This window comes from Crotalus tigris, unplaced genomic scaffold (genome assembly GCF_016545835.1).
Source record: "Crotalus tigris isolate CLP2741 ecotype Arizona unplaced genomic scaffold, ASM1654583v1 scf7180000019218.882973, whole genome shotgun sequence".
NCBI lineage: Eukaryota > Metazoa > Chordata > Lepidosauria > Squamata > Viperidae > Crotalus > Crotalus tigris.
In genome coordinates this window covers 23696-51095 of record NW_024097440.1, presented here as the reverse complement: position 1 = coordinate 51095, position 27400 = coordinate 23696, and the positions used below count along the sequence as shown (strand labels likewise).

At 40.8% G+C, this 27400-nt stretch overlaps 1 protein-coding gene across 4 annotated transcripts in view; it reads left to right on the top strand.

Annotated features, from left to right (window-relative positions):
• Positions 1-19254, top strand: part of LOC120316051 (probable E3 ubiquitin-protein ligase HERC6) — a 38852-nt gene extending 19598 nt beyond the window's left edge. For 3 of the 4 annotated variants that reach the window (XM_039361203.1, XM_039361204.1, XM_039361205.1), the window contains 11 exons: positions 2823-2974; positions 3068-3172; positions 5935-6069; positions 7835-8005; positions 10199-10345; positions 12080-12246; positions 15248-15314; positions 15992-16062; positions 17458-17641; positions 18238-18340; positions 18682-19254. In XM_039361203.1, coding sequence (XP_039217137.1) covers positions 2823-2974; positions 3068-3172; positions 5935-6069; positions 7835-8005; positions 10199-10345; positions 12080-12246; positions 15248-15314; positions 15992-16062; positions 17458-17641; positions 18238-18340; positions 18682-18887 — 1508 coding nt within the window. In that variant the 3' untranslated portion in view covers positions 18888-19254. The remainder of the gene's footprint in view (positions 1-2822; positions 2975-3067; positions 3173-5934; positions 6070-7834; positions 8006-10198; positions 10346-12079; positions 12247-15247; positions 15315-15991; positions 16063-17457; positions 17642-18237; positions 18341-18681) is intronic. The other variant, XR_005558851.1, reaches the window with a different exon arrangement.
• Positions 19255-27400: the final 8146 nt, after the last annotated feature.

Here is a 27400-nt window from a genome sequence, read left to right as displayed (position 1 = left end):
GTAGCTATCCAGTCTATGTTTGAACTCCTCCAGTGAAGGGGAATCTATCTCTTTATAAGGCAATGTATTCATTGTTTGATGGCTCTGACTGTAATGCTTCCCTGTAGATTCATCTTATTAGTTCTGATCTTGCCCTCCAGGATAACAGAAAACTAGTGTATTCTCTATGGGACAAACTTTAAATGTTTCTTTCTTTGTTTGTTTCATTAAATTTTGAAGCAAACCAACTTGGTGTGACTTCCATTATAAAAAAAAGCAAGAAAGAAAATGAGGACCTCCAGAATATCTGAAATGAGAAAGTCAGCACCTCAAAAAACTCCCCAGAAGGAAAAGACAAAAAAGAGATCAACAGCCACTGTACTCCTAGACCAGGGAACAAAGCCAAGTTTTCAGTGGTTTTCAAAACCAAGCCCTTGAGGACATCAAAAAAATTGCAGAAAACCTAAAATGTGACCTACAATATATATATAAAGCCTCAAATAGCTTAGGTGCAAGTTAGTCATTTGGTTAAGTTAGAAGTAAAATACTAATAATTAAATCTGTATATTGGTTTGTGGTATAAATGCTAATAGGTTAAAAAATTATTAGTCTCAAATATGAGATAGGAGACATAAAGAGAAAAAAAGAGGAAATACTAAGTGTGGAAATAAAAGAAATCTTGGCTATTAAATTTGAGATTCTAAGATACTGGAGAATTACTAAATAAGAGTATTGCTTCGTATTATTAATTGGTTGATGCAGATGGTGAGAATCATGTATAGATCAGAGATGTATCTGAAACTATAGACTGTGGGGGACCCGTGATAGAAATTGGGGTCGTTTAAAATTTGGAAATGAAAAAGATTAAATGTTAAATTTAAAATATTAATGGAAAATTAAAATTAAGAAAAATGTATTAGGTCAGTGGTGGCGAACCTATGGCATGGGTGCCAGAGGCAGCACTCAGAGCCCTCTCTGTGGGCATGCGCACTGTTGCCCCAGTCCTAGGCCTTCAGCTGAGTTTTATAAAACCTTTTCAGTTTAGGCCTCCGCTGCCATGTGCACAAAAAAAAAAAAAGGTTCAATCAGTCAATTTCAACTTCTTGTAGGAAAAAAAAAGATCTTGCAAAGTTGAAATTGATTGATTGAACGTTTTAGTCCCACCCCATTTGCCATTACCACTGCAGCCACACCCACCCAATGGGCCACACCCACCTGGCACTCGACGATGCATAAGTGGGTTTTGGGTTGCAGTTTGGGCACTCAATCTCTAAAAGGTTCGCCATCACTGTAGTTTGGGCACTCAATCTCTAAAAGGTTCGCCATCACTGTATTAGGTCATTGACTGTCTAAAAGATGGAATGTTAAATTAATTAAGATATGTATAAACTGAAGATTATTGGTGAATGCTAGAAAGTTATTTTCTGTTTGATTGACAGAATAAGAATGACGTTGGTTTGAATATGAGACAGTATATAGTAAGGGGGAAAGAGGGGCAATTAGTTGTGGTAATACTTTGAGATTTGTATTGATGATATTTAAATGTAATGGAAGTATTATACTCAGCTGCCACGTTGCTTTTCAAATATGCAAATGTAGTATTAGAAAATTAATTAAAAAAAATAAAGTCTCAAATAGCTAAGCTGCAAGTTAGTCACAAGGAATGTAGCCCGGAGTTGCATGAGAGAGGGGCTCTTTCCAGGGAGCAAAGAGACAACATAGCTTAGAATCTTTGGTAGGCCGAAAAAGAGAGGAGGTGAACCCATCCTGGCAGTTCACTGGGAATATCTAATAATTGTGCAGACAAGTACTTTAGTCTGGCAAGGTTAATGTCAGGCCAAAGAAACCAAGAGCTATAGATAGCCCTCAACGTATGACCACAACGGAGCCCCCGATTTCTGTTGTAAAGTGAGACATTTGTTAATTGAGTTTTGCCCCATTTTATGACCTTTCTTGCCACAGTTGTTAAGTGAATCCCTGCAGGTGTTGTTAAATTAGTAACACGGTTGTTAACTGACTCTGGCTTCTCCCCATTGACTTTGCCTGTCAGAAGGTCGCAAAAGGTGATCCCATGATTCCGGGACACTGCAACCGTCATAAATATGAGTCAGTTGCCAAGGGTCCCAAGTTTGATCACGTGACCATGAGGATGCTGCAGTGGTGGTAAGCTGAAAAATGGTCCTAGGTCCCTTTTTTTTTCAGTGCCATTGAAACTTTGAACGGACACTGAGTGAACTGTAAGTCAAGGACTACCTCAGTGATGGCAAACCTTTTAGAGACTGAGTGCCCAAACTGCAACCCAAAACCCATTAATGCATGGTCGGGTGCCCGGTGGGTGTGGCCATTGGCTGGGTGTGGTCCATTGGCTGGGTGTGGCCCATTGGGTGGGCGTGGCAACGGTTGATAACGGCAGACTGGGTGGGACTAAAAAGGTCAATCAATTCCAACTTTGCAAGATCTTTTTTTTTCTGCAAGAAATTGAAATTGATTGCTTGATTGAACCTTTTTTTTTTGTACATGGTGGTGGAGGCCTAAAGCGAAAAGGTTTTATAAAACCCAGCTGAAGACCTAGGACTGAGGTGACAGTGCGTGTGCCCACAGAGAGGGCTCTGAGTGCTGGACTACCTGAATACAAGAGGTTACTTCAGAGTAGTTTCTTTATTGTTGTTCACCTATACACATTAACCTTGGAATCTAGACTACAATTAAGATTCGCTTTCTACTCATCAAAATATTGCTCATTTCTTCTGTAGCCTCGTCAAAGATTTTCATCAGTTTGGCTCACTTAGTATACAATTGATTCTGCCTATATTTTTAATGACTTGAAAATGTCTTTCTTTCAGAAAAGTATTGGTCCTTGTTGCCAGGTTCATTTTTAGAACAAATAGTTCAAATGTTGAAGACATGGGTGTCAGCAAGGTTGCCTTATTACAACCTTTCTCCCCAAGTAAAGTCATGGATTCATCCTCTCAAAGTGCTTAAAAGGCTGTATAAGGTATGTCCGGTCACTCAAAAGTGATCATGGAGAGTTGGCCCTGCCTCTTGATATAAAATCCATGGCTTTGACCTATAAATATTTTCCTTCAAGATCAACATGAAGGCTATGTGCCGACTGCAAACAAGTGCCTTCTGCATAGATGAAATTCCTCAAAAAATCAAAATAGAAGAAGATTTTTGGAGATGGAAGTTCCAGGTAAGTATCATTTTACATGGCCTCTTGGCCTTCTGTAGAATGAAAGTATTATAGCTCATGAAGCTTGGGCAGAGGTGAAATGTCCTTGCATATACTAATTGGAATATATTCTTGCTTTATTCAACATTTCACCTCAGTTTCTTTGGGCAAGAAACTTTGGTTAAAACATCACACTAGTCCATAATGTGCTTTGGTTTAGAATAGAATAGTAGAATTGGAAAGGATCTTGGAGGACTTCTAGGCCAAACCCCTGTCCAGGCAGAAAATCCTATACCATTTCAGACAAATGGCTGTCCAATCTCTTCTTAAAACCTCTGGTATTGGAGCAACTTCTGGAAGCAAGCCATTCCACTGACTAATTGTTTTAACTGTCAGGAAATTTCTCCTTATTTCTTGGTTGGTTCTTTCCTTGATTACCGATAGTTTCCATCCATTGTTTCTTGTTCTGCCTTCAGGAGCTTTGGAGAATAGGTTGACCCCCCCCCTCTTTTTTTGTGGCAGGCCCTCAGGTATTGAACATTGCTATTATGTCATCCTTGTTCCTTTTCACAAGACTAGGTATACCCAATTCCTCCAACCGTTCTTCCTATGTTTTAATCTCCAGTCCCCTAATCGTCTTTGTTGCTCTTCTCTGCACTCTTTTTAGAGCCTCAACATCTTTTTCATATCATGGCAACCAAAACTGGATGCAATAGTCTTTGAACAAATTTTATTAATTTTTCAACTTTTTACATCCAGGTGCTTAGGAAGCAGCATGGTGATAGAGTAATCAATAGTCCAATAACAAAATCATTCATGTATATCTCAAGTTACATCTAATTCCTAATAAGGGAAGTAGAGAGGGAATCCTTATTGATGCAATATTCTAAGTGTAGTCTTAGCAAGGTATTATACAGTGGTACTAACACTTCATGTTAGAGGAACCCTGGCATCGTGGTTTGTAAACTAGCCTGGGGATTAGCAAATTGTACAAACTAAATTAATTTTAATCTGTTCAGCGTACTGAGAAGCAGTACACTGAGAACTTTCTTATTTTAGGATTGACTTGAAATCTGAGAGTAAGCAAGTACTTATAAAATGTCAGTGGGTTTGCGCAAGACAGTGCATAGAACAATTATCAATTTAAGGAATCTAATGCATTTTATGAGAAGAACATTTCATTGAACAAAAATGGTATTCTTAAATATTAATGTTTAAACCTCTTTTCCAAGACACTTTTAGATGGGTTCCATGCAGCTCCTAATCCCATAATTTGCCTGAACTAAAACAGGAATTACACATTTCTTATTTGTACTAGGTTTCTGACTCATTTCATGTGTAAGCCAATGGATATGTAACTGTATGTCTGAAAGCTTTCCTTCTGGGAGAGTTGTGTTAAGCAATTCTCTCTTTGCAAGAAGCTGTGATTATTTCATGACAAAGCTAAGAATGGTGTCAAAAGATGTGGTTTAATAAAGTGCTATTGTGTGTACAGTCCAGTTGCTACCTTTCACCTTACAGGTTGAACTAGAATCACTTAAGAAAATTAACAAGAAATTCAAGAACTACAAATAAGTTATTATTTCCTGAGTTTCAAGAGCAAGAAAACAGTTTCAAAACTTCTTATGTATCTTTCTTCTTCCCATCCTATCTAAGCAATTACTTGCCCCTCTCTTTTGAACAGTCTAGCCTGGCTCCTACTGTTTTTAGGTTTTGCATTGATCAGAACTGTTGCAACAATGCTGGCTGTGGAATTCTGGGAGTTGAAGTCCACATGCCTTAAAATTGTCAAGGTTGAGAAACACTGCCTTAATGCATGAGTAGGACTTTTCTCTGCGTATCTGACATATAACCTTGCCTAAGAAGTGAAATGGACTGTCTTTGCTGTGGCATTGTGAACAGTTCTATTGTGATTTTTTTCCTTTATAGCAGCTATCTAATTGTGCCCAAGCATAAAAATTTGTTTTTAGAGAGATGGTTCGTTGTTTTTATTTTTGAGGCAAATTGGAAAACAGTTGAATTCTGTCAACGCTGTTAACGTTGGATGTTCTTGCTTTGACAACATATGAAGATGCAGCCTTTTTCTTTCTTATGCTTTACACTTAGAATTAGATGATGCTGGGGGAGGAGGCGGAATGTGATGGGAGTTAGACATAACAATATTGTACTAGTGTGTGAAATAAGAGATGATAAGAATTGGCAGTAGCAGAACAGGAGGGAAAGCCTGCATTTCAAACTAATTGGACAATGTGATTTATGACTGTTAATTGAAAGAGGGAGTTGTGCTTGGATACTATGTGCTCAGGGGAGGGGAATCCAGTTTTTGAGTTCAACGATCTTCTTAGTGCGGAAGCTATGCTACTCCCATACTCCCATAAAGGTTTTTTAAGGTAAACAATGCCTCAAGTTCTTTGAATAGTTTCATCTGTTGGAACCATGACAAATTCCACATTGAGCGTGCTGGCGTATAAGGCAACCCAGCATATAAGATGATCCCCGTCTTTGGCGCCGAGTCGCATGCCTAGAACGTCGTCTTATGCACCGGAAACTACCAGTATTTCCAGCGTATAAGAGACTCGGCGTATAAGACGACCCCCGACTTCGGCGCCAATTTTAACGCTTGCGGAAGTCATCTTATACGCCGGAATATATGGTATTTCATACTGTTCTTTTCTTACCAGAAAAGAGAAAAAAAAAAGTATATTGATGCAGGTTGGAAGGCAAAGGGACAAAGGCAGTTGGGAAGAAGGTTTCATGAGATAATTATTCTTTTGTTTCAAAAGATGGAAACCTTTCCTTGCATTATGCAGAATATCCCAGAAGAAGAGCACTTAATCTCTTTCTGCTGTTTTCCTTTCATCTACAATGTATCCACCAAGAGGGAAATACTTTATTACGGATCCTTTGTTGTACAAGAGGTAAAGAATCATTTTTTCCAGTGCAAAAAAAATAAAATAAAAAATGGCTTTGGGCAGAGAAGCGGAAATTTGTCGGCTTGGGAAAAGACTGATCAGAAATTTGCTTTGGGGATAGAGGGTGGGGGTGGGCATACCATTTGTGTAGAGCAGTGTTTTTCAACCTTGTCAACTTTAAGAGGCGTGGACTTCAATTCCCAGAATTCCCCAGCCATCCATGCTGGCTAGGGAATCCTGGGAATTGAGGTCTGTGCATCTTAAAAGTTGCCAAAGTTTGAGAAACCTTGACTTACAGCCTTCGTCATTGTGCCCCCCCTGTATATTGCTGGATGAGGCCCCCAATTTATTTATTTGTTTGTTTATATTTTGCAGCATTCAAAATATGATATGGAATAATCTCCCCTCCCCTGGAAATTAGCAGGCCTCCAGCCTTTTAGCCTTTTGAGAGCAATTAAGACCTGGCCCTTTCCCCAGGGGTGGGCAGTTCCCCTCAAATCAAACAAAATATACCCATTTCCAGAGAGCCTTGCAGCTACTGAAAGGAACCCCTATTAAAAAAAAAATAGAAGGCGCATGCAAGCTTTGAAATATGGAACTATCCCTGGAGTTCCCAATCATCTAGATCTTTCTGCCCTTTCTGACTTTGACAGTTTGAGAGCACATGGGTACCCTAAAGGAGGTTTGCCTGTTCACACATATTTGCTGCACTCTGTGCCTAGTCACAAGAAAACTCTGTGCCAATGTGGGGTTTCCCATTGCCAGGGGTAAGCAACCTTGGCTCTTTTATGACTCGTGGACTTCAACTCCCAGAATTCCTGAGCCAGCATGGCTCAGCTTGGAAACCTCTCCCTTTCCCCTCAGCACGGCTGGCTCAGGAATTCTGGGAGTTGAAGTCCACAAGTCATGAAAGAGCCAAGGTTGCCTACCCCTGCCCATTGCCATTGTTTTTAGCCATTCAAGATAGTATCATTATATATATATAATGATAAGCATAATATGAAGGGGCCATGATGGCTCACATGGTTAGGACGCTAAGCCAGAAGACCACTGAGAGGTCGACAGTTTGGCAGTTCAAAACTCGAGAGCATGAGCTGCATAATGTTTGTCTCAGCTCCTGCCAACTTAGTACTTTGAAAGCATGCAAATGTGAGTAGATAAATAGGTACCACTTTGGCAGGAAAACCAGGGACATGAAAGGCGCCTCCTTGTGTGTTCCCTGGGCAACAGTGATGTCACCAGCTAATCCTGTCAACCTGGAAGCGCCTTGGTAGGTGCTTCCAACATGTTTGTACTGGTAGCATAACAGGAACTACTATCAGTCTTACCCCATTCACTGTATGAGAGTGTGAGATTCTAAGGCTATTTTGGAGCTTAAGATAACTCTGGAGGCTAATGCTTTGCTTTATAGTGTGCCAAATTGTTAAAATGTGACAATATTTTTAAAAGTTAGAAAAGAGGGTAGGGTATTTCAGGAATCCTGAAATAGTCATCTTATTTCTCAAAAGAAGGGAATGCAGGTGCGAGCTCCAATTTTCTAATACAGGTAGTCCTTGACTTACGACCACAACTGAGCCCAAAAATTTCTGTTGCTAAGTGAGACATTTGTTAAAACTATGTTATTTGGGGAGAAAATACTTAAATATAAACACACCATCAAAATTGCCTTAAAAGAAGACTTCCTTTGATTTCCTTACATTTCTTCCATGTTAAAAAAAAAAAAAAGGAAATTGGTTTTTTTTTTAATCTCTTTCCCTCTGGACTTCTCCAGGCATTAAAAATGAAGGCTTGTAATGAATTGGTTTACAATCAAGCGCTGGGAACCAGTGACCTTCCAGAACCTCCCGCTTTTCCTCTGAGAGTGCGACGTCAATTTCTCGTTGAAGACACCTGGCACAAGCTTAGTATAATGGAGGACATCTACCTGAAAAAGCACTTGCTGGTGAGCTCTCTGTGGTCTGCTGATGCAAGGTTATCTGAGCTTTGAATATGAGAACTCATTGGCGTAGTCTTAAAAATTGGAACTGCTTTTTTAAAATATCTATCCACAAAGTGTTTGTTTACTCACTATTGATTTTATTTATTTATTTATTTATGAGACTTATATACCGCTTTAAGTGCAAGCACTCTCTAAGCGGTGTACACCAGTAAGCAATGTATATATATATTTACATTGCCCCCAACAATCGGTCCTCATTTTACCTACCTAATTTCTACAACAATTATACAGGTAGTCCTTGACTTACAACCACAACTGAGCTCACAATTTCTGTTGTTAAGCAAGGCAGTTGTTAAGCACGTTTTGCCCCACTTTATGACTTTTCTTGCCACAGTTTTTAATTGTTAAGTTAGTAACACAGTTGTTCGGAGAATCTGGCTTCCCCATTGACTTTTCCTGTCAGAAGGTTGCCAAAAGTGATCCCATGACTCTGGGGCAAGGCAACCCTCATAAATACAGGCCAGTTGCCGAGCATCTGAATTTCGATCACATGACTGCTGCAATGGTCATAAATGGGAGAAATGGCCATAAGTTACAACAACTTTGAATGGCACTAAATCAGTGTTTCTCAACCTTGACAATTTTAAGGCATGTGGACTTCAACTCCCAGAATTCCACAGCCAGCATTGCTTAAAATTATCAAGGTTGAGAAACACTGCACTAAATGAACTGTTGTAAGTAAGGGATATACCTGTATTTTGCCTTTATTCTAAGAAGCTAGAGACAATGTACAGGTTGAAGGTCACCCCTAATTTTTGTGCACCTAGCAGCAGTGGAATACCTTGGCCGAGTGGTGGATCCAAAATCAGCCAATGAGTTCCATGGCTGAATGGGTGGAGCCTGAGTTTTCCGTTGACAATTCAATACTCTTAATTACTACACCACCTTATTTTTCTTATATACAAGGGACATTTGCCTCTGAACTCTGTGGGGCTTACTTCTGAATTATCTTTCTAGCAGGATTGGAAACTTTAGTCGGAGCACATCTAAATCTTTAGGTAATACCTTACAGTAGATTAAATTTGATTCATTATTTAATTTAAATTAAAGGTGGTTAACCAATCAAGGAGAGAACTAATCTAGAACTAAGAAATTTCCTAACAGAACAAATAATCAATCAATAGAATGACTGACCTCCAGAAGTTGTGGGTGCTCCAACACTGATGTTTTTAAATAAGAGATTGGACAGCCATTTGTCTGGAATGCTATAGGGCAGTGGTTCTCAACCTTTCTAATGCCGCGACCCCATAATACATTTCTCCACGTTGTGGTGACCCCCAACCACTTATACATCACTGGGTGCCAGGGGCGTGGCCAAAGAAAAGGGGGAAAAAATGGCGGACAGCCTTGTTTGGCGACCCCCATGAAATGGTCATTCGACCCCAAATGGGGTCCCGACCCACAGGTTGAGAACCACTGCTATAGGGTTTCCTGCTTGAGCAGGGGGTTGGACTAGAAGACCTCCAAGGTCCCTTCCAACTCTGTTGTTCTGTTATTCTGCTTACACTAGGTAGGGCTGTATGAAATTCTAAAACCATGGAAGAAATGCTTTTGACTTTCTGCAAATTCAGAGCTTCTCTACTATTCACCAAAGGAATCCAACATTTTTCAGCTTTCTTTGACGCCATTCTTAAAACTGTCACACTTCCTTTTTTCAATTTTTTCAGAAGCCTGAATTGCATGGGCTTTCTCCCAAGTCTCTTCAGAAACTTTGGGGAACCTTGCAAAGAAGATTTTGAAGCAGGTGGAGGGGAATTGTGGTAGGGAACTATTCAGAGACAGCTTCATGTAACAATCTGAGATCTGCTTTCAATCATTTCTCTAATGGGACACAAATGAGATTGCTGGACGAAGGCTTGCACAATTGTTAACCTCTGCTTGAGGGCTTCTATGGAGACTGATTCCTCAGTTTTGTCTCAGTGAAGTCAATAGATGCCTTGAACTATCCCAAACTTGTTTTCCCAAAAGTCAACTGGACTTTCTTGATTTTTTTTTCTTTTCATTTTTCAAAACAACAACGAAAGTCCAGTTGCCTTTCAGAAAAGCACCTTTGGGACAATCATGACCTGGATGATAGAGCATCTCCATAGACATTCCTTGAACTACTTTTCCTTTCTTCTTTACTTGTTTTGGCAGATTCAATTTGAAAATGAAACGCTTAGTTATGAAGATAAAGGTATCCTGGTGGAATTCTTTTCACAAGTGTTTGAGGAGGTGGTACAGCCAAAATATGGAATGTTTATGTATTGTGAATACAATTCCCCAATGTGGTTCCCTCCCAAGGTAAGTTTATCAGTCCCGATTTCCAGTTCAAATGGACTCATAATTCAAGATGATACCTTCAAACTTCCCTGTTGATCCTAGGTGAGAGACTGGATTTTAACGGGGGAAAATATGTGCAAGTTTCATTTGCCAACTTCTACATCTGGTCTTTTGTGCATCAGAAGACTAGTTTGAAAAACTTCAAAACTCCTGAGGGATTATGAGGATTAGTAGTCCCAACACCTCTTGAGGCCCCAAGGTGTGGGAAAGATGCCTTAAGAGAATATAAAACTTGAGCTGAATTGTAAGATGCTAAGAAAAAGACACAGGCAAGTCTTGAGCAGAGATTTGAAGCTGCTGCAGAGCTGCTTGTCACAGCTTGAGACTGCTTGAGAATCTCTGTGTGTTTATTGGTTTTTATATACTTTTTACATACATAGGTTTAACCATTAGATGCTGACATTTTACATTCACAGTTTAACCATTAGATGCTGACCAAAAGTTTCTTCATTGGAAAATTCCTTCATATAAGCAACTATTTCCTAGTAGCACATTACATGGTCAAAGACCAGGTAAAGAACAAATACAGGCAAATCAAAAGGAGAAAGAACTAACAAAGACAGGAAAAAATAGGAAGGAACTATTTAGGTAGGTGAGGCATTAAGTCAAAAGGAGATGACCTTCTGGCTGCTTCATTGGGACAAAGGGTATCAAAAGGTTATGAGGTTTGTGGGGGGGGGGAAGCACGGCAGTTTGCTGCACATGCATTTTCCCCACACACTGAATGAAAGGAGACATTTAGCAATCTGCACTTTGATAAAGGACACTAACCTGACAGTAGGTTTTCTGCTGATGTTTTGCAGAAAAATATAAGAGATCTGGCAGCAAGAGACAAGACCTTTCATAAGATCACTTGCTAGTCTTGATTTCTAGGTGCAGAGAAAAACAAGAATACCAATTTGGTCTAATAGTTAAGGCACCAGGCTACGTGAGTTCTAGTCCTGCCTTAGGCATGAAAACCAGCTGTGTGACCTTAGGCCAGTCACTCGCTCTCAGCCCAACTATTCTCACAGGGTTGTTGTGGTTGGAAAAATAGGACTAGGGAGGAGAAGGAAGAGGTATGTTCGTCACCTTGACTTAATTATAAAAATAATAAAAGCAGGATAAAAATAAAATAGGCTCTAGTAGAGTACGAAAGTGCAACTAAAGAAGCTTTAGTTTAATGAAAAGAAGGACTAGGAGTGACATGATAGCAGTGTTCCAATGTCTCAGAGGTTGCCACAAAGAAGAGAGAGTCAAGCTATTCTCCAAAGCATCTGAAGGCAGGACAAGAAGCAACAGATGGAAACTAATCAAGGAAAGAAGCAACCTAGAACTAAGGAGAAATTTCCTGACAATTAGAACAATTAATCAGTGGAACAACCTGCCTCCAGAAGCGGTGAATGCTCCCACACTGGAAGTTTTTAAGAAGAGACTGGACAACGATTTGCTTGAGCAGCGGGTTGGCCTGGAAGACCTCAAAGGTTCCCTCCAACTCTTCTGTTCTGTTCTGTTCTGTTCTACTCTACTCTACTCTGTTCTGTTCTTTCATACGCTATATGGTCTAATACTACTATTCATCTTACTACTGTAGGATATTTATTTATTCCATTTGTTCCTTTAAATATTGCAAAAGTAATCTGTATTCCTTCACATTGATTGTGCATGTTGGGAGTTGTAGTGATGTTCTGTTGCTATAATCTTGTGTTTTTGCAGCCTTCAGTGGAGAAGAATAAATATTACCTTTTTGGGATTCTCTGTGGACTCTCAATAACCAACGGAGTGACTGCCTATGTACCTTTCCCACTTGCCCTCTTTAAAAAGCTGCTGAACAAGAAACCAACTCTCAGTGATCTGCAAGAGCTAAGCCCTGTCATAGGAGGGTAAATGAATTTAGTTCTATCAATTTACTAGGGATGTTGAATCTTAACTGATTTTGTCCAGTTGTTGCATTCACCCTACAACTTACAAAGCCATGTTTGTGTTTCAAAGAATGTGTTTAATAGACTGCCAAAAGGAATGGGGTCCTAACATCTGAATGTGGTTTAAGATGACTTAACCAAGGTGTAGGGATCAATAAATCATTTGACATTCCTCCCCTCATCCCTTGCCCAGTAAGAGGCTTCTCTTGATTTGAGTTGTCATAACAAACTAACATAGAAGATTGTTCTACTGTTCCCATTTACATAGCTATAATGGCTGACAGAGAAAGTGCTCTCTGTGATAAACCAAAGTCAATCTTGTAGAGGAAGGAAAAGATTGAGGTCTACCTGCTTTTTTCTCTTCATCTCTGTACAGGTAATCCTTGAGTTACCAATGTAATAGAGCCTACCAATTACATTTGTAACCCAAGGATTCATTAATTGGATCATGTTACCGTATATTCCGGTGTATAGGGTGACCCGGCGTATAAGACGACTCCCGAGTTCGACGTCGAGTCGCATGCCTAGAAAGTCGTCTTATATGCCGGAAACTACCAGTATTTCCAGCGTATAAGACGATTGACGCCGAGTCGCATGCCTAGAAAGTTGTCTTATACGCCGGAAACTACGTTATTTCCGGTGTATAAGACGATCGACGCCGAGTCACATGCCTAGAAAGTCGTCTTATATGCTGGAAACTACCTTATTTCCGGTGTATAAGATGACTTGGCATATAAGATGACCCCTGAGTTCGGCGCCTGTTTCAACACTCTCAAAAGTCATCTTATATGCCGGAATATATGGTAAATAAACGTGATCCCTCCCTGCTTTACCCAATGCACTCATTAATCGAATGCACAGGTCGTTAAGTGCAAATGAGGTGTTTCAGGGGAAGAGCACAGGGGGAAGGCTAGTGCTGAGATATCTCATGCTTCCCCCCCACTCACCACCAGGTCTCTACAGGCACTGAGACTGTGGAGACTCACTTACCTTTCGAAGATCTCGATGATCAAATGAGCTGTCTTCTTGCCAGTCTCTGTGCCACCGTTTCTTTTTCTGCTCCTGGTGCTCCAAAACCAGAGCAGTGAGAGCAGAATCAGTCCGCCCTGCTCAGCTTGGTTGACTCACCAAGACTGCCCGGGCAGGATACCCACTTTGCTTTTGGATGGCTGGGCAGCTTTGCTGACCTTGAAAGAGCATGACCTTGCGCTCCTTCAGGCCTCAAAAGCATTTGCAAAGGGGACAGAAGCCTAAAAGAGCGTGACATCTCACCCCCGAAGGCTTCCATCCCCTTTACAAAAGCTTTTGGTGCAGAGGACAGAGACCCGAAGGAGGGCAAGTTTGTGCTCCCAAAGGCCTCCGTTCTCTGCACCAAAAGCCTTGAGTAAAGAGGACGGAAGCCTTCGGGGACACGATCTCACACCCCTTCAGGCCTCCATCCCCTTTTCCAAAGCTTTTAGTGTGGAGAATAGAAGCCTTAGGGGTCACATTCTTGCGCTCCTTCGGGCCTCTATTCTCTGCACCAAAAGCCTTTGGTAAAGAGGACCAAAGCCTCCGCCCCCTTTGCAAAAGCTTTTGGCATGGAGAACAGAAGCCTCCAAGGGTGTAGGATCGTGCCCAAGGAGGCCTCCGTTCTCCATGCCAAAAACCTTTTGCAAAGGGGACAGAAGGATATAAGAAGATGGCCACTTTCTGCCACGTGGCCCTGACTGTGCAGATCTTCAAAAGGTACAATAAGTGAGCGACTGGTGACGGGATGAGGATGGGGAATAGGCAGAGGGAATGTTGCAGCATCTCTCCAGTCGTTCGTAAGGATGAACAACTGCCGTGGTGCTTCAACATTTGTAACTTTGAGACTCTGTCATAAGTACTTCTGGGGGTGGTATTGTAACTTTGAACCGTTGCTAAGTGAACTGTTGTAACTCGAGGACTACCTGTATTAGTAGGAAAATGATTAATTAAATGTCCTTTAAAAACACCAGTGGTGTACTTGCTCTCCATAAGCACAGAGATTGTTTCAATTTTTCAATAGAAGCAAGAATAAGAAGCCACAGGTTTGTGGCAAACATATATTTATTCCAAAACATGTCTATAAATATATTAGCCATCACATACTTCTTCTGAAGTGTCTAAGAGAAGGAATGTTCTCTTTTGCTCAATGTAACTGGTGTCCTAGCCTAGATTAGTAAATCCCAATGTGACCCAAATCCCAATATAAACATATCCCCCTTAAAACTGGATACACTGCTCGGCCTGGGGAAATGGTATTACCCACTAGCTTAGTTTTTAAACTTATCTGGATCCAAAAGTTTTTCTGGAGCACTCATACAAATATAAATCTGTATCTTCTCACCACGTATTTGATTACCGTATTTTCCGGTGTATAAGACGACTTTCTAAAGCCTGAAAATCTTCTCAAAAGTCAGGGGTCGTCTTATACGCAGGAATATACGGGTAGCTGTTCTCTGAATTTAAAACCAATCTGCCCCCTAGTGGCCAGCCCTATTTTTTTACAGAAATAAGCACTAACAGGACAAAGCTTTCTAGCAGCAAAGGAGCTCCTATTGCGCTCATCTATAAACAGAAATTCAATATTGTACTGTATTTTCTGGCATATAAGATGACTTTCTAAAGCCTGAAAATCTTCTCAAAAGTTGGGGGTCGTCTTATATGCCCAGTCGTCTTATATGCCGGAATATATGGTATCTGGATCAAGCTAACCATTCTAAATATGATGACCACTAGATATATAGATATCCACCACTAGATATGATGACTCAAAAAGGGAAAGCTTGAGTCTATTCATGATTGCATGGACTGGTCTAGGGATCTTGTTCATTTTTCTTACACTTATAAAAATGTGAAACCCATTTCAGCATGTATTTTTTGATTGGTAATATTTTAATATTTGCTGGAAGAACTTCATATAATATTTTATTTTCTGTTTCCTTTTGTTATTAAGATGTTTGCAGACAGCTCTTGATTATGAAGGTGATGATTTTGAAGACATGTTTCAACTATGTTACTCTGTGAGTATCCTGCATTCTTTCACGATGCTTCCTCAAATGTTTAATAACCTGGAACAGAGGCTAAAAGTGAAAGAAAATCAGAGCTGGTAAAATCAGTTAAAAGGTGGAAAAGTGTATCTTGCTGTGAGTGAACAAATAAGAACAAATAAATAGGTGAGTGATGCTAGAGACATCATTCTGAATCTTGTGTAACAGAAGAAGGTGGTCTTCCAGGGGTGTGGTAAAAAATATCAAGATGGCACCAATGATAGTTTAATCCAAGCTCAGCTTGGTTTTTTATGCGCATCGCATTTTTTTTTTACCACATCCTGCAAATACCCTTGGGTCCTCCAGAGAAGAGGCACTAAAGGCTGAAAGTGATTCACACAACACACTTAAGTCATAAGATGATTTGTTTATGGTGTAGCCTTTATACCAGTTCGCAACCTTGGTATAAAGTTGGATTGTTGTATGAGTCTTCTTAGTTATTCAGTAAAATGCAGTAATGGGAAACCGTGGCTTGAGACTATGTGTGAACCAGTCAAAGCATTATTCGTAGCTGCTTCATTGGCTGAAACTACTGATACCAACTATCCCATAAATAGAAAGTCTTGACACTGATCAGTGCAGAGACTATACTAATAAATCAATTTTAGTTTCAACACTTTTTCCTAAAATGTAGCAACTTTATTTTTCAGATTTCCTGGGATGGCATGGATGTAGACTTGATTGAAAATGGCATTTTGACAACTGTAAACAATGCCAATAAGTATGTATCAATGACTCTTAAAACGATATCTCCAAACATACTATGTTAGAGTTCAGATGATTCTCCACCCATCATGGTCAGTGATGTTAGAAGTAATGTGGGATCATATTCAAGACATTACTAAAGCACTATGTAGGAATCGAACAATTTCTTAAACTTTCAGTTACTGATATCCCCCAATCTCTGTCGGACAATCAGTATTTTTCCAGCTTCCCACTTTACCCAAACTTTTTGAAATTTCTATTGGATTTTTTTTTTAATTTCTTCAGATCTAAACTATACTGTAGGTAGCCCTCTCATTCAACAATGGTTCAAAATTCCAACTGCACTGAAAAAGGGGAACTTCTGACACAAAGTTGTGGCTGTTGCAGTATCCCTGTGGTCATTTGACCATTACCTAGGCACCTGGCTCATGATTACGTCATAGCCAGCCATGATCAGGTGATCACCATTTGCAACCTTTCCTGCCACTTTCCCACAAGCAAAGTCAATGGGAATCTAGCAGAGAAGGTCGCAAGTCACTCCCTTATGCTTCTCCCACAACTTTTTCTCCCCAGCACCTGCTCACATCCCTCTCCACCCCAGCGCACTACACAAAACCCACCCAAAGCCCTTGCCAGCTTGCCCACACTCTCCAGCACCCACTTGTGCCTGATGCCAGCTGGCTGGTGGCACCCATCCCCATGCTTCTTACCCAGTATTCTTCCTGCTTAAGGGCCCATGAAGTGCTGGGATTACGACAACAACTGTAACTGCAGGGTTACCTTTGCTAAGCAATGCAGTCATGTGGCATCATGCTTTACAATAGGGGTGTCAAACTGCTGGCCCGCTGGCCAAATGCATCATACCGAAACCGCGCCAACCCCAGCTCCAGCAATGGGGAAAAAGTTGTGATATGTCGCGACATGTCACATGACATTTCGCGTTTGACACCCTACTCTACAACAAGCAATCCCAGTCCCAACTGCTGTCATAACTCAAGGACTACTGTATGGTGAGAATTTGAGAAAAAGATGGGGAAATGGGGAGAAAAGAGAGAAACACAGCTAACTAAAATGCAGCAAGTCCAGTCTTTGATTCTTTTTTTCTTTATAAAATTTCAACCTTGTTCTCCTTCAAAGGCCTAAATGTTGAGTAATATATACATTTTTTGCCTTGCGGTAGAAAGACTTACCTTAAGTCCCAACTAATTCTTGTAAATATCTAATAAAGTGAACATTTATTACATTAACAAATAAATGTAAACAGATAGTTTGGGATTTATGAGCGATGTTAACTGAATTTCCCCAAAAGAGATCTGAGTCTGAACCTCGATAAATTTATTAAAAGGCCAACTTCTGTTTAAGAATTTGATTTCTTGAAAAAAAAATCAGGCTTCTTTTCTACTTTTTAAAGGAAAGATTTTGTTGACAAATACGTGGATTACATATTCAACAAATCAGTGGATGATGTTTTCAGTGAGTTTAGGAGAGGATTTTACAAAGTCCTGGATGAACAGCTAGTTGGTATTTTTGAGCCCGAACAACTGATTAAAGTGGCAATTGGAAATGCCAATTATAATTGGGATTTGTATGAAGAGGTAAGTGGATGGAGAGATGTATTTTATGCTAAGGACCTTTATGAGCAGATCATGATTGGAGAGATGGAACTGTGCCATTTGCTACAGCATAATTTTGGCATGGGAAATGGTAAATTGGTAAATGGAATTAATTTTTCCCCATTGCAACTCTCCTAGCTTATCAAATAAGTGAAGAACAGAATTGCCTGGATGGCATTTAGGAGTTTGAACATGGCTGCAGATCAAGTTGCTAAAGCCTTTCTTTCTCTTTCTTTCTTTCTTTCTTTCTTTCTTTCTTTCTTTCTTTCTTTCTTTCTTTCTTTCTTTTCTTTCTTTCTTTTTCTTTTTTCTCTTTTCACTTTCCTTTTTCTTACTTCTTTCCTTCTTTCTCCTTTCCTTCTGTTTTCTTTCTCTTACTCCTTTCTTTTCTTCTTTCTCTTTCTTTTTCTATCCGTCTTTCTTTCTTTCTTCTTTTCTTTCACTGCCCATTTCACTATTCAAGTGACTGAGTGGCTTATAGAATGATAGATATATGTGATCCAGGTTTTTTTTTTTTAATTCTTATTGGTTCTGTTGTTGATTTTTTTCTCATTTTTTCTATTATTCTTGCACTGAAGAATGCTGTGTATTGTGACATATACAGCTCAACACACCCAACCATAAAAATGTTCTGGGAAGTTTTTCATGGGCTGAGTTTGGAGGATAAAAAACGTTTTCTAGGTAAGTATCTATATGCAACTACTTCATCACCCTTCTAAAGACCATGAAGGTGAATCTCTTTCTGTGTTATGAGCTGTTATGAATGTTAGCAGAAGGCATTCATATCTCTCCCAAAGCTTCTTTTAATGTGGATAGTCAAGGAATTGAAATGATAATTGAGAGGCAACTCTATAATATAGGGTTGGATTGGGAATCATCACTACAGTTGATCCCAGTAGGACAACAGATGTTTTATTAAATCTTTTTGAATATTTTCCTGAGTCGAAAATTCCTGTGTTCTTGGATCTGTTTATGTTCCATCTAATATTCTGTATTTAACGGATGATTTCCCATATTTCTAGTCTTTGTGGAAGGAAACGACAGGATCCCTGTGACAGGAATGAGCCCTTTGAAAATTTGTCCACATTACTTGCCCTCAGAGGATCTTATCCCCGGGGCCTGGATCTGTTATTCTATTTTATTTCTGCCAATTTATTCAACAAAACAAAAACTGGAGGAGAAACTTCTTCAAGCTCTCAACAACAATCATAGCTTTGGCAGATTTTAGACTAGAGACTGAAAGAGGAACTTGAAGATGCTACCTTTGAAACTGTAGCCTTCTTTTGACCTCAGATAATCCCAAGGGATTTTGATTAGATGACTGTTCAGTGATTTTCTTGCTTTATTTAGAAATAAAGTGATGTATAGTCTAAAATCAAATATATAGCCCTTTGAAAATATGCTGTTTTGACTAACATGTAATTAGATTGAGTTAATATGTTCCTTTAAACATATGTATTTTTTAATCTGGTTCAGCGGTTCTCAACCTGTGGGTTGCAACCCCATTTGGGGTCGAATGACCATTTCACAGGGGTCGCCAAACAACGCGATCCGCCATTTTTTTTGTCAGCCGGCGCAGGGGGCACCGCCGCGCATGCGCGCCGTGCATGGGGGCGGCATCGCGCATGCGTGCCGCGCAGGGGGCGATGCATGGGGCGGTGCCGCACATGCGTGCCGCGCAGGGGGCGCCGCCGCACATGCGCGCCGTGCATGGGGCGGCATCGCGCATGCGTGCCACGCAGGGGGCGATGCATGGGGCGGTGCTGCACATGCGCGCCGCGCAGGGGGTGGCGTCTTGCACGCGCGCCGCCTGCTTATGTCCGGGGTCGCCGTATAAAAAGGTTGAGAACCACTGATCTGGTTATTTCTAAAAATATTCCTAGATGATCTTATTCCTAATCATTTACTGGATTCTAAGTGTTGTGTCCCGAGCCTGCAAAAGCAGGCTCGGGACGTTGCATTGGTCCCAGGCATTCCAAAAGCTGCCCGGGACCAGACAGAGCGGCGCCAGCCTTGCGCACACGCGCAAGGCGTTTGCTGCTTGGGACCAGACAGAGCGGCGCCAGCCTTGTGCGCATGCACAAGGCACGAAAACGCTCTGTTATTTTGTTTTGCCATTGTCCGGGTTTATGGCCACATAAAAAGGCCTGCGTGCCTTTTGGATTTTTGTTCGGTTGTTAAGAAGAATAAAGAGCTGTTAACATCCTCATGTGTCTTCATCATTCGCACGCGAACGAAGTACTTAACACGAAGAGTTTTTAAAGAATATTTTAGATATTTTTAACTACCACAGTGGCCAGGAATTGATTCAAACCTGACCAAAGGTAATTATCTTCTGACATCTTGAATACTAATGGATATTGAAGTGAAAAGTTAATATTTTATTGAAAATGCCCATTTGTTATCTTGTAGTATGGATTGTCAAGAAGGTGTTGGACAAATTGTTGCTGGATTTCTGTATTCCTGTTAATATGGTGGAATCTGGGAGTGAGTTGAGGGGAGGAGCAAACAGATTGGCTAGTCTTGAGTTTGTCAACGCTGCTAATATTGAATATTCTTGTTTTGACAATATATGCAGAACTGTCTGGTATTTTTAGAGTTAAATCAGGTGACAGGGAAAGGGGAGGAGAATATAAGGAAAGCCCGGGAAAAAGAAACGGAAGTGAATCTTTGCCCTCCAAGTTAATTGGAAGATGTGAATCATGACCCCAAAATAGGGGAGGGGAAATGCCTGGAATGTTATGTGCAAAGGAAGGGAAATTCAGATCTTAGCATTTCCACCATGCCGTGCTGACATCTCTGTAACACTAATAAAGGCTTTTTAGGTTAAAAAAATGCCTGAAAGTTCTTTGAAGTGTTTCGTTAATCAGACACATGACAGAGTTACTGGTGGGAAGGAAGCCCCTGAGAAGTGATCCTCCCCACAATTGCATTGTTTATATAGTAGATATGTAGTGAGCACATTTGTCTGATGAGAGCAGCAATAAATATACCACTCTGATCAGCCCTGTGTGTTGTTTCTGGTTCCTTTGCCTGACTGTTAGTCCTTCAAGACAAATCAGACTAGGAATCTGGTATCATGTAGGTCAGTGCTATTTTAATACAAAACTAGAGAAACACAATCTTGCAGGTCTGAATGTGCTTCCCCAATCCTCCTTTTACCTTTGTGAGAACTAGCCTTGAATGATTCCTGCCCTGAATGCAGGCTTCTTTTATCTGACCACTGTCTTGATAGCCACTCTTCCTTCCTCAAGGCCATTCCTTCTGCTCTTTACAATTCCACATCATTCAGCAATTGATGGTGGAAGGATTTGAGAGATATGATGAGAATGGTGTGGAAAAGGAAGAGAAATGAAGTGATATGTGATTTAGTCAGACTTGGAAGAGATGTACAGACACAAAGAAGTAGATTGTGAAAGGACAGAGTGGAGAAGATAAGTTCTTCTCCTACATGCCTTTACACTGACCTTTATACTGAAATGTTCAATGTTGATGGACACAATGGAATTTGGGAAGATGTGGGCATTCCTGATGCTGGTTTGCTGATGTTTTTACCAGGCAGTAGTCACTGATTTTGTAGAGCTGGTGCTTTTCTGGGAGACGTTGGAGGAGATGGACACAGACAGAGGTTATCCCCTTTAGCCAGAGGCCAATATATGCAGGAAGATTGGAAAGAATTGTGGCCCCTTTGCTAAGTGGCTTCAGCTGCTGATGCCCAAAGAGCTGTCACTGTAGACTTGGATTCCAAACTTAGATCTAGAAATACAGATAGGTTTACTCCCTGGATGACATTGGCAAGCAAGAAAAAAAAAAAAAGTCCCGGACTTCCAGTTTGCCGACGCGGCTGCCATGGACATCTGGAAGGCAAGTGTCCAGTTTCGCTTTGCTGGGGGACCTTGGAAAGGGTTGAAAGTCGCCCTGTAGGGGCGACCAGAAAGGAGGGGATCCCTGCTTGATCACAGGAGGGCAGTAGCCTTCCACTTGATCTGGGGCAGCCCTCCAAACCAGTGGACGAAGGACCGGCCATAGCAATATGGCTCGTCACTAGGTTGCAGACAGCCGAAGTCACACTTACTACCAGACAATTATAAAGCAGCGTGGATGAGACTGGGTGAGATCTACCTCTCTTAAATCCTAAATATCTTTTTTACTTGGATAAGCTGCTTAAAGTACTTTACCCCCTGTGCAGAGGGAAGGGAGATTTTATCCCTCCCTCTAGAAACAGCGGTGACTGACTATCCAGGAGAGTTTAAGACATTGAAAGAATAACTTGATCCTAATTGGAATTCTATTTTTTAAAGTTTGTGGACTAAAAGATTTTCTATTCTTACTGAAGTTCTGAGTTTTTACTTATAAAAAAGAAGCAAAGCTGAAAAGATTATAAAAACTTTGGATTTAAAAGAAAACTTTAAATGGTAGGGGCAACATCTTGTGGCTAAACCTGATACTACAATTTGTTATTGCTTAAAAGAGACTTGGCCAGTAGCCCAGACAATAGATAAGATTTATGTAACCTTGAGATCAGTTGTGAGAAGCCCAGCTGTGTTCCATATTCAGTGACAATTTTTTTTTGCATTTTCTGATTGTAAAGCTTTTAACCTAATACACTAGAATATGGATGAAGATCAGGAACAGATTCTCTCTGTGCTGAAAGCAATTCATCAAACTATTCTTACAGCTACTGATGAAATAAGAGGTTACAGAAAAGAACAAGATGTCAGCCCAGATATACAAACTCAAACTTTGATTACAACTAAAAAATCAACTACACAGAATATAACAGAAAAAGTGGAAAATTAAATATTATGACAGAAGATTCAACTGATCAACAGTCATTGGAAAAGCCAGAAGAGGGACTGACAATATGGAAAAAGGAAAAGACTTTCTACATAAATCAGAAGGAACCTGAGGATCAAGAAGAAGAACAGACTGAAGAGAAGATAAACAGTTCAGGACAAGTACATCGAGATGGAAAAATAGAGAGATGATTTGTTAGTCCTCTCAAAAACATAGTGACCAGATGGTTTTTTCTATATCAAAAAATCTATATAACAACACAGGGAGATCTGTTTGATGACTCAAAAGCACGAACATGGAAGATGATTTGGCGAAGAAAGAAAGCCAGAATAAGACTGAAGAAAATTGGGGTTTTGACTTATTTGTGAGAATTAAAATAGAATATACTCAAATAGATAAGATGTATACTTTGAATACTAGATATTGTTATGAATTGAGATAAAGAAAATTTTGTTCATTTAAAACTTAGAAGTAATAAATATTAACAGTTAAATTTGAAGACTGATTTGCTTATAAAGGTTAAATGTAAAGGTTATATATATATATATATATATATATATATATATATATATATATATATATATATATGTTTTCTGAGGTTTTCGCGGGTGTTTGTATGTAGGTCTTTGGTTGTTCGGGTTTTCTCCCGCGTAAAATTGGAAGGGAAGTTGGTTGTTAGCTTCTGTTTCCATGGTGAACTGTATTTTGGGGTGTAGGCCCAGCGACCTACTCGTGAGCTTTGATGTCATATCCCTCTTCACCCAAGTGCCTATCAAAGAAGCCTTGACAGCTATCCAAAACAAATATAACCCCCCCAAACACATCTTAGATCTGACCAACCACTGCCTATCCAACACATACTTCATCTATAATGGACAAAAATACAAACAAACAGAAGGAGCACCCATGGGATCACCCCTCTCACCTGTCATTGCAACCTCTACATGGAACACTTTGAAACCCAAGCTCTAGAAAAATCGGATCACAAACCCAAACTCTGGCTCAGATACGTAGACGACACCTTCATAATCTGGCCACATGGGAAAGAAAAACTGGACAACTTCCTCACACACCTCAACAGCCTACACCCCAAAGTACAGTTCACCATGGAAACAGAAGCTAACAACCAACTTCCCTTCCTGGATGTCTTAGTCTACAAGAAATCCAATGGCTCCCTAGGACACACCATCTACCAGAAGAAAACACACACAAACCGCTATCTGCACGCTCTCTCACACCACCACCCAGCACAGATCAACTCTGTAGCCAAGACACTCATCTCCAGAACAAAACGCTTAGCTGACGAACAACACCTAAAAACCGAACTACACACTCTCACCAATGTACTAACATCCAATGGATTCCAAAGAAATAAGATTACAAACCTAATCCAAAAAGAAACCCCCACTAAAATCCAAGACGAAGAACAAGAAAACGGCAAAGCCCTCCTCCCATACATAAAAGGCACCACAGACAGAATCAGTAAGATCCTCCATAAACACAACATCAAAACAGCATTCTGCACAAACAGAAAAATATCCACCATCCTTAGAAACCCCAAAGATAAAATTGAATTAGAAAATCAAGGAGTATACGAAATCCCATGCACCACTTGTCCCACCACATACATCGGACAAACCAACAGAAGAATAAGTGCACGCATTGAAGAACATAAGAACTCAGTCAAAAAAGAGGAACCAACATCTTCCCTGGTCCAACACCTTAAAGCCACAGGACATGAAATTGACTTTAAAAATACCAGAACCATTGCCAAAAGTGAACATTTTAATAACAGAATAATCAGAGAAGCCATCGAGATAGAAAAACGCCCACACAGCATGAACAAGCGAGATGATACCTCCCGCCTACCAGCCATTTGGAAACCCGCCCTTATTGACAAACGACTCCCTAACACAAAAAATGATACCAGACCCACACTCACAAAAACCACACAGGATGTCACCACCACACATCCACGCAAAAAGCAAACCCAAAGCCACACCGATGATGAGGCACGACCACAAACCAGAAGCCAGACCAGAGCTGCATCATTAGCCACTTTAAAGCCCTCCAATCCATACATGAAGCAAACTGACACCCTCCATGAAAATGAGGCACGACCACAAACGCGAAGCCAAAAAATAGCAAGGCAGCCCAAAATCTTAAACCCCTCTGCAACTCAGACTAACCTGAGCACAACCAAACATAACACTCCCCCAGCCAATCAGAGCACAGCCAACCCCCCAGCCAATCAGAGCATAGCCAACCCCCCAGCCAATCAGAGCACAGCCACACCCCTAACCAATCAGAACACACCTCCACCCAATCAGAACACAGCCAAGCTCCCACCCAATCAGTTCATACCCCCCTCTGGCAGTTAAAAGGAAGAAACAGCTAAGACCACACATTGCTGCTCAAAGCACGAAGCTGAAAACACCAGCCTGAAGATGACGAATGGGACTTCGTCGAAACGTCGCCAAGACACTTCCAATTTTACGCGGGAGAAAACCCGAACAACCAAAGACCTACACACACACATATATATATATATATATATATATATATATATATATATATATATATATATATATATAAGCTAAAGATCTATCGATGAATGTAATAAAGAAGCCAATGTTTTTCTTTTCCTCTACATCTTTTCCTTTTCCCCTCCACCTCCATTTTCCAATTATTTTCATTTTTCTTGGTATTTCTGTATTTTATATTTTGATAAACTAATAAAAAATTTGAACTCCCAAAGGAAGAAGCCTTACCTCAGGTTGTTGTTGCTAAATGCAAAGCAGGTGTGGCTCACTTTCTCATCTATGATTTAGTGGAGGAAGAGCAGACATATCTTACACATATTACTGAGTGGCAAAGAAAAGGATTTTTGGATATTTGCCAGCCTGCGTTTCAGATGTTTTGGCAGCTTTGTGAAGGGTCAGGAGCTGCCCTGGCCAAGTGTGCATCAGCAGTGGGAGGAAGAAGATGGTGAAGGTCAGCTGGTTCAGGAAAGCCAAGAGAGCAGAGATGGGGGAAGATGGAGGGAAGGAGGGAGTTGAAGCACACACTACAGTCCTAAGTGTGAGTGGGCTGCCAAATGCTTGAATTTTGATCACATGACCACTGCAACAGCTGTAACTTCAAGGACTGGCTGGAACTACCATTGCTTTAGCACTGTCATAACTTCAGTCCCTGAGGAAATTTATTTATTTATTTATGAGACTTATATACCGCTTTAAGTGCAAGCACTCTCTAAGCGGTGTACACCAGTAAGCAATGTATATATATATTTACATTGCCCCCAACAATCTGGGTCCTCATTTTACCTACCCCGGAAGGATGGAAGGCTGAGTCAACCTTGAGCCGGTGAGATTTGAACTGCTGACCTGCTGAACACAGTCAGCTAAAGTGGCCTGCAGTACTGCACCCTAACTGCTGCGCCACCTCGGCTCGTATGAAATGGTTATTAAACAAGGAATATCGGTATAGATGATACCAAAGCCCAAATGAGCAGATGATTTTCACCCAACATTTCATCTAGATATGGAGGAGAAAATAGAAACCTGTAGCAAACCACAAAGAAGGGGCCTAAGGAGTGATGTCTCCCCCACTCCTCAAACAAAACCCATCGAAACCAGTCCTGGAATAAGTAAGAGAGCCATCACAAAATGTTACGCCAATCCCCAAGCCGTGGAGTCAGCTCAGGTTGACAGCAACAAAAGCCATTGATAGCTCAAAGAACCCAAGGATGGCTACACCACTTACATTCCAACTCTGCAGCAGATCATCCACAAGCCCAGTCACACATCTTAAAGCTGTGAAGGTTGAAAGTGACAGTGTAGCATTCTGTTCCTGCAGTAGCTAGACGGATATCTATGGCAGGAACCCCAAGCAGACAAGTGTGTACAGGCAGTCCTCGACTTATGACCACGACTGAGCCCAAATTTTCTGTTGCTAAGTGAGGCATTTGTTAAATGAGTTCTCCCCCATTCTACAACCTTTCTTGCCATAGTTGTTAAGTGAGTCACTGCAGTTTTTAAGTTAGTAACACAGTGGTTAAGTGAATCTGGCTTCCCCATTGACTTTACTTGTCAGAAGGTTGCAAAAGTGGATCATATGACCCAGGGACACTGCAGCCATCATAAATATGAGTCAGTTGCCAAGTATCTGAATTTTGATCATGTGATTATGGGGATGCTGCAACGGTCGTGTGAAAAATGTTCACAAGACACTTTTTTCAATGCTGTTGTAACTTCGAACAGTCACTAAATAAATGGTTATAACTCAAGGAATACCTATACCATATTCCACTTCTTGCCTTCTTCCCCATCACCTATTTTTAATCTCTGGAAGAGCAATTTGGTTCCTAGCTTTATGTCTTGTGGCAACCTTGTGCTGTAATGTGTCCACCACAGACTCTGGCTTAACATCTCATGCACTCACCTGCCTCAGCCGGATTTAGCTCACAAGACTGTTGGTAGAATAAATTGCATTTTCTTCCCATTTGCAAACCCCATCAGACGTTCTTAAGTGATGAGATCTGCTTGTCCACTGGGAGATCCAAAAAGGTGGCCAAAATCACCACCAAAGGTCTGTTTACGCAAGTGTTTAAAAAAAAGGTGGGTGGGGAGGGCTTGGATCGCTTGGTTTGGCCATTCTTTTTACCTTTATTTTTTCGACCCTCTTCCCCGAGACCTCCTTGAGGACTTCGGACCACTAATTCAAACCCAACCCCTACTTCATGGATCGCTTTAGGGCAGGGGTTCTCAACTTTGACAACTTTAAGACTCGTGGACTTCAACTCCCAGAATTCCTGAGCCAGCCATGCTAGCTCAGGAATTCTGGGAGTTGAAGTCTACAAGTCTTAAAAGTTGCCAAGGTTGAGAACCCCTGCTTTAGGGATAAACTTAGGACGGACCTCCACGTAAAACACCCCGGGAGCTT